General features: G+C 30.6%; 1 protein-coding gene across 1 annotated transcript in view; it reads left to right on the top strand.

The window, feature by feature from the left end:
• The window catches only part of LOC135928761 (laminin subunit alpha-like), a 41,650-nt gene extending 27,940 nt beyond the window's left edge, over positions 1 to 13,710 (top strand). The window contains exons 27-50 of the mRNA XM_065465224.1: positions 127 to 222; positions 1,234 to 1,443; positions 1,650 to 1,746; positions 2,550 to 2,730; positions 3,204 to 3,347; positions 3,652 to 4,095; positions 4,180 to 4,350; positions 4,406 to 4,700; positions 4,751 to 5,105; positions 5,258 to 5,510; positions 5,819 to 5,980; positions 6,259 to 6,584; positions 7,758 to 7,885; positions 8,301 to 8,800; positions 8,866 to 9,138; positions 9,186 to 9,541; positions 9,607 to 9,758; positions 11,685 to 11,755; positions 12,114 to 12,264; positions 12,351 to 12,717; positions 12,781 to 12,931; positions 13,000 to 13,230; positions 13,396 to 13,515; positions 13,565 to 13,710. Of these exons, the coding sequence (XP_065321296.1) occupies positions 127 to 222; positions 1,234 to 1,443; positions 1,650 to 1,746; positions 2,550 to 2,730; positions 3,204 to 3,347; positions 3,652 to 4,095; positions 4,180 to 4,350; positions 4,406 to 4,700; positions 4,751 to 5,105; positions 5,258 to 5,510; positions 5,819 to 5,980; positions 6,259 to 6,584; positions 7,758 to 7,885; positions 8,301 to 8,800; positions 8,866 to 9,138; positions 9,186 to 9,541; positions 9,607 to 9,758; positions 11,685 to 11,755; positions 12,114 to 12,264; positions 12,351 to 12,717; positions 12,781 to 12,931; positions 13,000 to 13,230; positions 13,396 to 13,515; positions 13,565 to 13,710 (5,380 nt within the window). The remainder of the gene's footprint in view (positions 1 to 126; positions 223 to 1,233; positions 1,444 to 1,649; positions 1,747 to 2,549; positions 2,731 to 3,203; positions 3,348 to 3,651; positions 4,096 to 4,179; positions 4,351 to 4,405; positions 4,701 to 4,750; positions 5,106 to 5,257; positions 5,511 to 5,818; positions 5,981 to 6,258; positions 6,585 to 7,757; positions 7,886 to 8,300; positions 8,801 to 8,865; positions 9,139 to 9,185; positions 9,542 to 9,606; positions 9,759 to 11,684; positions 11,756 to 12,113; positions 12,265 to 12,350; positions 12,718 to 12,780; positions 12,932 to 12,999; positions 13,231 to 13,395; positions 13,516 to 13,564) is intronic.
• Positions 13,711 to 13,910: the final 200 nt, after the last annotated feature.

Genomic DNA, 13,910 nt, shown 5'->3' on the forward strand with positions numbered 1-13,910 from the left:
AAAATTTTTCACTGTAACATAATATAATTAGTAAATTTTATTTGTTTTTTTTCTCTCTTAAAAACAATCAAACACGTCTTTTCCAATTATATAATTGTTCATAATTTATATAATATTAAAATAAAGCTTTGCGACCTCTTGCGAAATAAAGGATGTAGGACAGCGTTATACCGTGATAACATGCAAATGCAAAGATAACTATGTGGGCATGAATTGTGAACGGTAAGTAATGTTATATATAATATAATGTTAAATGTAAATGGGTAAAAATATAATTTTACAACTTAATCACCCATTTTTTTTATTATCGAAATTGTAAAATTCTATTATATTTGAAAAGTAGGCAATAGTTTTAAATGATTATACGAGACTGCCAGATGGTCATTCCTACCATGAATATTTTGTTTTGCGGATAAAATTATACATGCTTAATATATTGTATTAATTACAATTGAAATACACAAATGAACAATTTATAACTAATTATACGGAATTATATTAGCTGACCCGGTGGTAACGGGAGAAGGGCTGGCGGGAAATTTACCCCTTCGTTAAAATCTCTGCCCCTTAAGTAAGATACAAAAATATAATTTGAAGTTATATAATTTTGATTGAAATTTGAATGAATAATGTAATACATTTTATACCAAAAAACATGTTTTGTTGTAAAATAAATTCTATATGATATTTTTCTAAATAATGGATTTTTTTTTCTCAATTAAAATAATTGTTTTCTTGATTTTTTTCCTTCGATATTTTATATTTTCATTTGGTCAACAAGAATTGTTAGTTTTTAAGACAATATTTTTAATAAATAAATCTGCCCCCCCCCTCCCCACAATACCTAATCCTTTGATCTGTAAGCCACTGAGCTGGTCCTGAATTGGAAGAAGGTGATAAAAATGAATAGTGATAATTAATATGCCCACCCAAGCCACTCCTTAACCGTAATCAACTCAATATCCTATTCTAAAATATTAGAAATACCAAGAAATTTTTTTTTAAATATCCTTTTATAAATAGAACTGCCAATCTTGAAATGACCTGCCAGATATATTATTAATTATACGATTATTTTATAATTTAACGATGACAGTAAAAAATAATATAATAAATATAACAGTTCACCAAAAAACATATGAAATAAAATTTAAAAACATCTCTGGACGCAGCGTAATAAACGATTCATGGCGAACTCTTCTAATCTTATATAATTTTTTTTTAAATAAAAAGGTGTGCTCCGGGTTATTTCGGCCAACCTTTCAAAGTAAACGAGAGCTGTAAACCCTGCCAATGTAACCAAAACTTAGATATGTCGAATCCCGAAGCGTGCGACTCTGTGAATGGTGTTTGTTTGGTTTGCGGCAAAAATACGGCCGGCCCATCTTGCAATTTATGTTCCCCTGGTCATTTCGGTAATGCTATCACCGGAAAATGCGAAAGGTTCTTTTACAATTTCTCGAAATAACCGCTACATGTTGATATGATCATGATAGCAATTTATTCAAAAGACTATTAATATTTACATTATATCTAAACGTTAAAAAAAATGGTTTGCTTATTTTTGCCTCACCTAACCTTAATCAAAATTTATACAAAAAATTATTTTTTTTTAAATTTATGTTTAAAATAAAAATTTTAAAAAAAAGGTGTTCTTGTAATATGTGCGGTTCTAATTGCGACACTTTGACGGGAAGATGCGTTTGTCACGACAAAGTAGTGGGGCCACAATGCGATAAATGCGCGGTATACGCAAATAACCTATCTAGGATTATATCCATTTTAATTATTTATAGCCTTTTAAAAGTCACAGAGTATTTTGTTTAGAAAACAGTGACTTTTTTAAAAAAAAAAATATATAGAAGTCCTTATATTTTTTATTGATCTTTTTCTTTTTAAATCCCAAAATGATATTATAAATTTAAGATTAAAAATAAAGCTTTATTAAGAAATACTTTAAGCGGGCAATGAGTGGATCCTATTGAAAAAGTTTTCGGGTGATATTTGTTCTGAATAGTAATTTTTTAAAATTCGAAAATATGAATAAGGTCACCTTTTATACTGTCTTGATATCATACATTACCTTATATCAAAATCTATCATTAAATAATGGTGTCCGGACTATTGTAAATAGAATTGTAAAATTATGAACAAAAATTAAGTCGGGCTTAGACGCGTTAACATCTTTTTTTTAAGGACACCTTGATAAATTAGGATGCTATTGTAACCAAAAATAAAAGATCATATTTTTTTTGTATTTCTGAATAGGATCCCGTTCATAGTAAGCACTAAATACCGCGATGTTTCTCAAACGATGCGTCATCGCTAAACGATAATTATGTATTTTGTAAATTATGCAATCGCTTGATCGATATCTCGGTATTTCACGCTTACTGTAAACGAAGCCTAAGAGTTTACTGTTTTTGAAAAAGAGTAACTATGTGAATAAAGAAGAAGCTCTATCAACCTTGCGGAGTTATAAATTTGACACAAATAATTTACTAAAATTTTTTAAAATATTTTAAACAAATAATATTTGTCAAAATAAGCCTGGATTTTATGATTTCGATAGTTGCGTTGGCTGTATGGCTTGTAATTGTTCATCAGGAGCGGTATCACATGAATGCGATCTCACAACTGGACAATGTGAATGCAAGCCCGGGACGACTGGAAAATATTGTGAAAAATGCTTGAACGGATTCTGGAATTATGGATTGAATGGATGCACACGTTATTTTTTTTAGATATAAACTTTTTATTTATTTAAGGCTATATTCATAGTGGGATCCGATCCTGACGCGATTTAACAGCTGAGCGATTTTAATAATACTTTTAATCAATTTTTATTTGTTAAAATCAATAATTCTTAGATGATCACCACGAATAGAATGTATGAAATTAATAAGAATAAAGAAAATTGATCTCTCATGAGCAGATTTAAAAAATCGAATAGCTGTTAAAACATGTCGGATCGATGAATCTAGCCTAAGAGATTTTTCGAGTAATTAACAAGAAACACATAATAAATTATATACTAATAAATTTAAACTGGTTCGCAAAGTTAATTTAACACTGGGAAAATATGTTCTTAAAATATTTTACCAAAATGCTCAAATTAAGTTGTAGATTTCATATCTCTTAATAAGTTTAAAATAAATAAGAAATATATTTTGTTCGAAAATCAAAATATTTTTCCATATTAGCCTGTGAATGTGCATCTCTCGGGTCTGTTGGTATACAATGCGATGCGAAAACCGGTCAATGCAGTTGCTTATCAGGTGTAACTGGAGAAAAATGTGATCAATGTGAGGCGCGTCACATATTGATGCCCAATCAAGGATGCCAGCGTAAATTTTTTTAAAATATGAATATTAAATGAACAATAAATTCATCCTTTTTACATTGATTCATATTTTTTTTAGTTCAACTATCTAATTATGATTTTCTATCGTTTCCCACTAAATTGTATATTATATAAATTACAATCTGCCCCTCTCTTAAATAAGGTCTTGTCTAAAAAGTAATGATTTTCTTTTAAGGTAAAATTTCCACCAAACATTTTATATGTGAGAAAAAAAAACCTATAATACGCCTTTTATTTTTCGAATAAAATTGCCGCGCCATATATTATTTTTCAATATTTTAAACTAGCGTGCGATAATTGCGTGCACACTCTGCTGGATGATGTAGAGTTACAAGCTCGAAACCTGAAAGAAATTATGGCCGATATGAACGAAATATCGGAAGGAATTTTTGCAACAAAAAGGCTTACACAAATTAATAACACTATAATGCATTTGAGGCCACTCATGCAAAATATAATAGGAGGGGATACAACAATGTTTGGTCAAGATGGCCATAGCATGGTGACGAAAAGATTTCGCGATAGTACCAAAGAAAAATCGGTCGATAAAATAGACATCGATCCAGTGAAAGGGGCGTTGCTTAGCCTAAACGTTCAATCACAATATATTCAAGGAAAAGTTGATAACTTAGAAAGTAATTCTCAAAGCACCAAAGCTAAGTTACACAACCTCACCGAAGGAATAAGAAATACCGAAGATCTCCTTTCCGAACTTCACAGATCAATATATAGTAAAAAAAAATATTATATTAGTTTTCATTTTAACCCCCTACCCTACTTACCCCTCTTTCTATTTTTTTTCCAATTTATATCAGATGCAATTATTAGGACATCCAATGTCGAAAATGCCATCAAACTCAATAGAATTCAGGGTAACACCGACGCATTATTAGAACAAGCTCAAAGAATGTTTCAATTTTTGGATCATATTTCTTTTAATTCCTCAGAACTCGAACTTCGCGATGAGATTGATAAAGTCTATGAATGTAACGCAAATATTATATTTTACATTTTTACTAATTTCATTTATTCTCTCAATAGTATTGTACAAAGTTCAATTTCTTGAATTCGCTCCAAAACAACTTGAAGAAAGTATAGTATCTTTGATGAAAGAATTAGGACAATCAATGGATAAGATGCGGGAAATTATCAATTTTAGTACTGAATCCACTAATACGACTAAGAGTGTTCAAGACATACTCATGCAATTAAATCCATCAGAGATCAAACAATTAGTTGCTGATGCATCTTCAGAAAAATTAGAATTAGCGGATGTTTTAAAAGAAGCTGCCAAATTATTAGTCGAAACGAAATCGGCTTATATAAATGCTTCGAAGTAATATTTTTAAAAAAACTCTATATCATAATTATTTCTTATGACCACAGAAACATTCAACAGTTGGAACAAATCATCAAAATATCGGATACTAACATCAAGAGGCTACAAAAAGATTTTATGTTGGAAAGCAACTCACAAACTCCTCCAATCGATCAAGGGAATGCGGCGAGTAAATATTTTAATTTCGAACCCGAATTATCTAAGATCAATGACCACACCCAGAATCTCGAGAGAGAGGCCGATAACCTTGTCAAAATATTCACACCTACACGAAAAGCAGCTGACCCAGCTAAAAAGGCCGCAACCGTTTACGAAACCATAACCGAACTCATCACCAACGCATCCTGGAAGGCGAATTCCGCGGAAATAGAGGTTCAGTCATCCGAAGCGTTTGGAAAGGAGGTTTATGATAAATTAATTTCAGTTTACTTTACCTATGAACTCTGTGGTTACAAGTTATTTAGAATTCTTAAAATAAAAATTTTCATACATTTTTAAAAATTTATTTATTTGATCAATAAATAAATATTTTCTTCAAAATTGATTGATAAAAGGAGGATCTCTTTTTCGGAAATGGTAGTCGGCAAATCTTTATAAACAGTAGGGAGACATTGGCTAGGGCTAGAGAAGCCAGCAATAACGTTGAATTTTCTTCCAGAGATAATATAGTAGAACTGAAAACCGAGTTGGAGCAAAACGAAGATAGATTATCCGAACTAGCACGTGAAACCGAAATTTTGGAGGAAAATCTTAAAATTACAATCGAATCTCACAACAACCTTGAGAATTTGGGGGAAGTCAAGAACGGTGATTTTTGAATAAATAGACACATTTGAACCAAACTATTCCACCAATTCTAATTTTAAGAAATAAATAAAGAAAGAAAGAAAGAGAGACATTAAATAATCTAGGATGCGATTAAGATATATGTTAAAGTGCCGAGGACCATAAATATAAGAACTAAGATTAATTTAGTTTTATCATTCTTCGATTTTTTACATTTAAATGTAATTATATACATAATATTTCTAATAATCTTTACATGATAAAGATAATAATACTAATTATTATTAATTAACGTATTATTTTTATACCCTTATATGGCTTTTCCTTAGCCACTTATGAACTGTCTAGAATATATCAAGTTCTCCATAAAACTGATCAAATTAGCGATCGCTTTAAAAATTTGTCCAGACACCTGAATTTAACTATGGATATGCTTAAATCGACTCCAAGCTATTTGACATCCAAAGGGGGTGAAGAAATGATGGGGCAAAGTATGTGTTTCACGATCATTATTATTTTTTTAGACACTAATAAAATGATATATTTCTTACCTGTTAACTTTTTTAAATCAAATTAGGTATTTTTGAAATTTTCTAAAATAGTGTTAAGTTAATATTTTTTTCAATTGGAGTCTTTTTACTTTATTAATAATATATTATATAGAGTTACCAAATCAAAATCATTATAGGTTGTAAATAATAAACATACAACTGAATATGTATGATGATATGTTAGTAATTTTTTAAAATGATACATGAATTTTTTTTAGTACGGGACGTGGTAGACATATTGCCCAAAATCGCCAATAGTGCCTCTCTATTAGAAAACAGGATCAAGCATATGGATCAATCTAATAGGGTTTTGGAGGATGAGATAGATTCTTTATTCAAAATGATCAGTCAAGCACGAGTGCAAGCCGAACAAATCAATCTAGGCGTGGCGACTACTGGATCCCAATATATTGTTTTGAAAAATCCGGAACATTTGACGGAAGCTACATCCCATACCAATTTGGAAGGTTATTTTAAAACAGGGGCTAAAAATGGACTTCTTTTTTACGCTGGCTTACCATATTCTCCCCTATCAAGTTCTCAGGTATTTTTAAATATTTTAATGTTTATGTGCGTTATTTTTTTTTATACAGTTAAATTAAAAGTATATTCTAGAGTTATCAATAATATTTAAATAATTTCATGGTGAAATATGTGTTGGCCAAATCATCTACACACCCAACCCGACCCCTTAAGATTTTTATGTAGAGATAATATGGTATAGTTTACATATATCTCTTTTAGTCACTTATTAACCTTTTGCAAACATATAGGGTTCTTTTGGAATATCAAAATGGCCACCGTCGGTCTAATTAGTATTTAAAAAGGACAATGTTATATAGCTAACTAAAAAAATACATTTTACAAATTGTAATTTATATAAGAAGGAGGCCCGTAAAAGTAAAAAAAAAAATGGATTTGATTTAATTATAAATCTCCCTAATAGTAATTAGGTTAAAAAGAAGAATTTAAAATTTAATTATATAGCTATATATAACACGTGATATCCAATCAGTTTATAGTTTACTCCTTGTTCTCTCTTCTTTTTTCGTCTCGTCATCTTCGTATGCTAATCAAGACTGACGTGACGTCTCCTCCCCTCTTTATTGGGTAGTGTTGTTAAACTGATAGATTTTGGCTATTTTTAAAACGGCTAACTCAATATTTCAGCCTAAACCTCGAGATGCTAATAGATATCCAGAACTTTGTGCCATCTTTTAGCAAAATTTTCAGGCTTGCATAATATTTTTCTATATAAAATATTGAATTAGCCCTTTTAAATAATGGCTTAAGTTATACTTCACTACTGGGTTGATAATTCCGATATTCCAGTTGGATCGCAAACTCTAACTCTTATTCGCCCGGAAGTCATTCCTCCAACCTCAAACTTTTGACGCTTAACCCTGCATTCACAGTTAGCCCGCTAACTGTGAATGCAGGGTAACGGTGATAAAGCCACACGGCCATTGTCAGCGCCATCTCCATAGATATTCCCTCCCCTTTGAAGCATTAGACTTCTCCCATCATCCGTTCTGTACCTCCACTCCCTTTTGCTACAATCTTTCAAAATTCAAATTTTACTATCTTCTCATCTATCCTTTGAGAGATGAGATCTGAAATCTTATCTTTTTCTTTGTTATCATATATACCACGCCCTGAGAGTCGAGTTTAATTTAGGTTAAAAAATTTTGTTTAAAAAATATTTTATATTATATAGGATTTTTTTGCTCTATTGATCGAAAACGGATATCCGAAATTTTATTTTGATCTCGGTAATGGACCGGCTGTAATTACGAGCGGAAAATATGCTGCAGATAATCGTTGGCATAAATTTCAAGCAGAACGGTTAATATTTTTTATGATATCATATTAATTATCAAGACTAAATGATTATATTTATTGTGAAATTTTACAAACTGCTTAAAATAAAAAAAAATCTTTAGGATAAAATAAATATTTTTTGAGAATGCTCATGTAGTATTTTTGATCAAATTTTGCCAAAATTCCACTTTGTAAAAAAAAATCTTTTATAAATAAATTTACTGATTTTATGCACAAAGAATCTTTCATGATGAAATAATAAATATTTTGTAAAAAGGATTTTTATCCTTTTTTTTAAAAAAAAAACTTCAAAGATTAACCCGAAATTTTTATATATTCTCATTTAAAATTTTTTTGTTAAGCCCTGATTTACTGTCAAATTCATAGCAAACAAATATGAAATTACAGTAACCTTTACATTATCATTTAAATATTGCAGTGCTGGGACTAAAGGAAAACTGATAATAAATTCTAAACCAACATTATCCAACGAGCAAAAGAATAGACACATAGCTGATGATATTGATATCGCCCAAGGCTCGGCCATGGGCCCCAACAATATTCTCAATTTTGATAACAATAATACCAAAATATATGTCGCAGGCCTACCCCTCAATGCAAAATTGGCGGATATTTTAGGTAATCCTAGAAATTTTAAAGGATGCTTGGATTCTCTAATGCTGAATCGACAGTTATTAAGTCTATGGAATTTCGCAGAAGCAAGTGATGGTATAAAAGCGTGTAAAGAACGCGAGGTGTGGTTTAACGAGGTCTACGAATCGAAGTCCATTTATTCCCATGCCAATAATTCAACTTATCATGTTTCGACTCAAAAAATCGATCATCTTAGTAAGCCAAAATCTTATCAGCACGAACACGGATTGGGCACTAGCAAAGCTTACAATTTTGACGGGACCGATTTCACAACTGTATCGAAAGGTTTGTGTTAATATGAATAAATTTTTTCATATTATAATATATGTAAAACACTAATATACATTAAGGAAAATATAATCCCATGAATCGAAGTCATTTAGGATTGAGCTTTAAAAGCTTCTCTCCTAACGGACTAATCTTATACGCGAAGGGATATAACAATTACCCGAAAGATTATTTAGCAATCGAAATGAACGACGGTTTGATATTATACCATTTCAACCTTGGTTCAGGATCCACAGTTTTAGTAACAACAGTTAGGGTCGATGATGGTGAGTGGCATACGCTAGAGGCCGATCGTGACGGAAAAATCGCGCTTTTGAAGTTGGATGGAGAAGAGGGTTTTAAATATATTTTTACTTTATATATATTTTTTCTACTTAATTAGTCGCTAAAACGGAATCTCCCGGATCGCACAAACATTTACAGATACAAGAGGACATTTATATCGGAGGCGTGCCAGATAGTCTCGCATCCAGTTTGGGGTTGACTCATAAAAAATTTAAAGGTTGTTTAATGAATATTCAGCTAGGAAAAAATTACATCGATTTTGGGAATAAACCCCATCCCGGAGTTTCTCTCGGTTGTTCATCTATAAATAGCGCATTAGTTAACTTTCCACCTTATTCGAAAGGTTATATCCAATTACCGATTGGATACATTAATTATTCGATAAAATTGAATATGAGATTCAAAACTTTGAGCGAAAGTTCGTTGTTAGTGTTTTCCGCCAATCAAGATAGGGTAAAGCCATTATTTTTTTTTGAAAAAAAATAATTTATTTCTTATCAATTTAATTTTAAATGCAGAGCGACGTTTTTGCCCTCGTCATATTGAATGGCAATGTGGTACTAATAAGTAAAAATAATCAGAATACTTACACTCTATCAACTTATGATGCGAATAAAAGTTTCAACGACGGGCAGTGGCATAATTTAAACGCTATCAAAAATGAAACAAGGTAAAATTATCAATTAGAAATGATTTATTCCATAATATTATATTATTAACAAAACGAAAATTTAAAATAAATGAATTATTTTTTAAGTTTACATCTGAACATTGATGATTTAGTCGATTATGGTATACCAGCACCTAACCAGAAGATAGATACCACATCACCTTTATTTATTGGAGGCATCTCACCATTATACCATGCGGTAGTAGACAATTTTACAGGTGCTCCGGATTCATCTCTCTACTTTGCTGGTTGCTTGAGTGACGTCTTCATTAATAATGAGTTATAAAATAAATTAAAATTATATACATATAATAAATACTTTTTAAAAACAATGTATATGTTAGATTGCTCGATTTCACCTATATAAATCCAGAAAACCGCCCAAATGTATTAATAGGAGAATGCCAAGACGATTATTTAAATTATTCTTTGCCAAAGTCCAAGATAACAAGTTGAATTTTATGTTTTAATTAAATATTTTTTTAAATAATTATATTAATAACAATTCAATATAATATCATTAACGCGAAGGGTTTGATTATTCTCTGTTCCCTTATTTACCGTCTTCCAGGCTTTTCTGTCATTCGCTAAATCATTCCATCCGTTAAACTTAAGCTCTGCAAGTCTTTAATAATAATACCATTCCATTTTATTTGCCTCCAACTTTTAGCCCCGTTATTTATTTTCCAATATATCCCTCTCTCTACATTCTACGTGGCCAAATAACGTAATATACTTTCCTTAATTTTAAAATAAATTGGATTGATCGCGAAGGTTTACCTTTTGACTTCATTTATTACATGCTCCTTAGATTTACCTAACATCCATGTGAACTTATATCAATTTCCGGCCTAATCACTGGGTTACTGATCCCTCTATTTAGTAGGAATATTTTACTTAACTTTTCTCTTTCTTCAGGAAATTTTAGCCCTTTTTACATAAATTAAAGCCTTATATTTTTAGGCCCGACCCAATCAAAATGCAAAGATCATAAATTTCTTCTTTAAAAATAGACCCTATTCTATTTTTTTTAATTGGACTGTCGAAAAAAGTATATTATTTTTAAATGAAATTTGAGTGATTATTGCTGTGGTACGAGTTTTATCCCAAATAAATATCGAATCCGACTGAACCTCTGAAAATACTTGCCCTAGTCTGATCGAAACAAGTTCATGTCGACTCGGATTTGGTCTTAGAGCACTACCATGATTCAACTTGCCATCACTATGCTAAGGACACTTCAGCCCATTTCGTGAAACTTTCTAGTCTCATGCCCAATTTATATGTCATTACCTTATTAATGATACATCGTCGAAAAATGTTTTGCCATTGGAATATCAAATTCAGGTCTTCGGTATATGCATATCAAACACTATTAGAAATAAAAATGAGCCTAAATATGCCACATGATTCAAATCAACCCAATGCAGGCTCAGCCGTTACTTCTAAGTATCGTTTCTTTATTACCAATCTTCTATTATTTTTATGTATACTTCTTGAATCTTTTCTTTTCTCAAACTTCACCATATATACTTTGAAACTTAATCGGAGTGGCTTATTAATGATTTTATTTCAAAGTAGAAGAAGGGGGGGGGTGAATTTTTTTAGGAGTTAAAAATATTCAGTCAATATTTTGAGACAACAGATTTTAAATATTTCGTTGATTAAAATTATCTTTGAAAATCAAATTGTATACAGGAAAAAAAGTTATATAGAGATCTGCAAAGCTCGGCAACACCATTTTTTTCCTGGCCATTTGAGACTCACCACCATTTGTCATTTTTCTCCATTTTAGATTTACCATCATTTGTAAATCTTCTTCATTTATGATTCATAACTTTCTTGTCATTTGTGACCGGCTAGGCCTGTTAGTTACAAAATTACATATTCTATTATTTATCAATATTTTTTACTTTTAAATTGAAGTATTATGATACAGATATCATATTTAGTCCGACTTATAATTTTAACGAAATTATTCGGGGAATGGGGTCGAGGTCAAATGCCCTTCCACATAATCCGCCAGCTTGATCCTACGCCTTGCCTTAATTAATGAACGATGTCTTAGTCTTACTGTTTCTCGCTAGATTTTTTTTATTGGGAATTTAACTCCAAACAAAAGATCCATCTTATTAATTATCATTTTTTATTACTCGTTCCCAAACATTCATTATAATGTTGTTCTTTCTGACTGATAAACAACATGATGTCACAAATAAAATATTCACCATTCTGTTTTCCAGCGATTTATTTTCAGAATAATTTCCGTGGTGCGTTACATAAATCAAAATAATATTACCATTTTCGATAAATAAAACAAAACAAAAAGTGATCTGTAATTATTTTTAACTTTAGATATCAATCAACAATTTGATGGAGAATGTTTACTCCCTTTGAAACCAGCTAAACTTTCTGCATCAGAAATAGATGCTGATACAGGATTTAGTTTTCAAGAGCCTGGAAGTAGATTAGAATACGATAGTCCTCCTGCTAAACACAAATTTAGGTAAAATATTGAATTTTTTTTATAAACTAGCTTAATCTAAATTCATGACGAAATAAAATAAAAATATACTACTTTATCCCTCATAGGCACGAATTTTCGATCAAAATAAAAACCCAAGAACCTTCTGGAATAATATTTTACGTTGCTAATAACAACCAAAGGGATTACATATACTTGGGATTGGATTCTGGACTCTTAGTCTATGCTTTTATTACTAATAGTACACCTTGTATTATAAAATCTCCCGTAGAGAGCAAACGACTAGATGATGACACCTGGCATAGCATAATTTTCAAAAGGGAAGCAGGGAAAGGTGAGTTAATAGTTGACAAGGAATTGTCAGGTACATGCAAAGCTGAAAATGCGCCAAGAACATTAAATATAAGTGCTCCATATTTTGTGGGTGGAATACCTCAGTATATCGCTCAAACAGCTGACATGTCGATTATCAAGGTTAAACTTTTACCAAATAATATTTTTAATATACTATATTTAATATCTCTCATTTTTATTTAGCAAAACTATAACTATAAAGGTTGCATAAAGCAAATCATGTTAAATTCGATACCATTAGGTATTCCAACGAGGCAATATAATATTGATAAATGTTATGCCTTAGCCGAACCCGGTGTATTCTTCCCAGGAAAGAAATCCTATGTTATAATCGGTAACTTAAATATACAATCTTTTAACTTGTATACATAATTACGATTAATTTGTGATATATGCTTTTAGATGATTTTTCGGTAGAAGAAATCTTAAACATCAAGGTCGAAATAAAACCACGTATTATGACAGGGACCATATTTACCATAACGTCCATGGAAGGTCTCTATATGAATTTGCAACTTGACCACGGTGATTTGGTATTTAGCTTTGATATGGGACACGGTCCCGTCAAGACTACATTTCCTAAATTGAAGAGCGACATAAACATTTGCGATGGACGGTGGCATTCTATAGAAGGTTATTTAAATATAATTTTTAAAGAGATTTGATTAAACTGGGAATCAAAACATTCTTATCTTCGATATTTTAAATAATGGATTACAAATATTTTATATTTGATTGATTTTTGGCTCATTTTTTTTAAAAAAATAATTTTTTTTAAAAACATAATAATTGGAATAGCTATAAAAGCCCAAAATATAGCGACTTTGAGTTTGGATGGTAAGTTCGTTGAACCCACTGAAAATTACCAAGATCTATTGAAAGTATTAAAGGGGAAATTGTACATGGGAGCAGTGCCAGGTTTAATTAAATATTCATACTTACAGCTTTTACATAACTATTTAATTAGACGATTATATGGGGAACCCTGGGCTTAAAAACAGAAATTCTTATGTAGGTTGCATTAAAGAGATATCCTTCAATGCTCAAGTTGTAAATTTATCGGAAAAAGAGAGGAATGGAGATATTAGTTTGAAATCATGCCCTATTACATAACATTATAATTTATGAGATATTATAGATCTAAATTTTTATAAATTACTTCTTAACTCTAGGTAAAAAAACAAACCTAAATCATATCTACATAATTGTTTAAGAAATTGATAATTGCTTTTATTATAAATTCACTATTATGCACCGTAATTATAAATAAAAATTTAATAATTTTAAATATTATGTTCAATCTATAATCGTTA

This window comes from Gordionus sp. m RMFG-2023, chromosome 4 (genome assembly GCF_954871325.1).
Source record: "Gordionus sp. m RMFG-2023 chromosome 4, tfGorSpeb1-WG-v2, whole genome shotgun sequence".
Classification (NCBI taxonomy): Eukaryota; Metazoa; Nematomorpha; class Gordioida; order Chordodea; family Parachordodidae; genus Gordionus; species Gordionus sp. m RMFG-2023.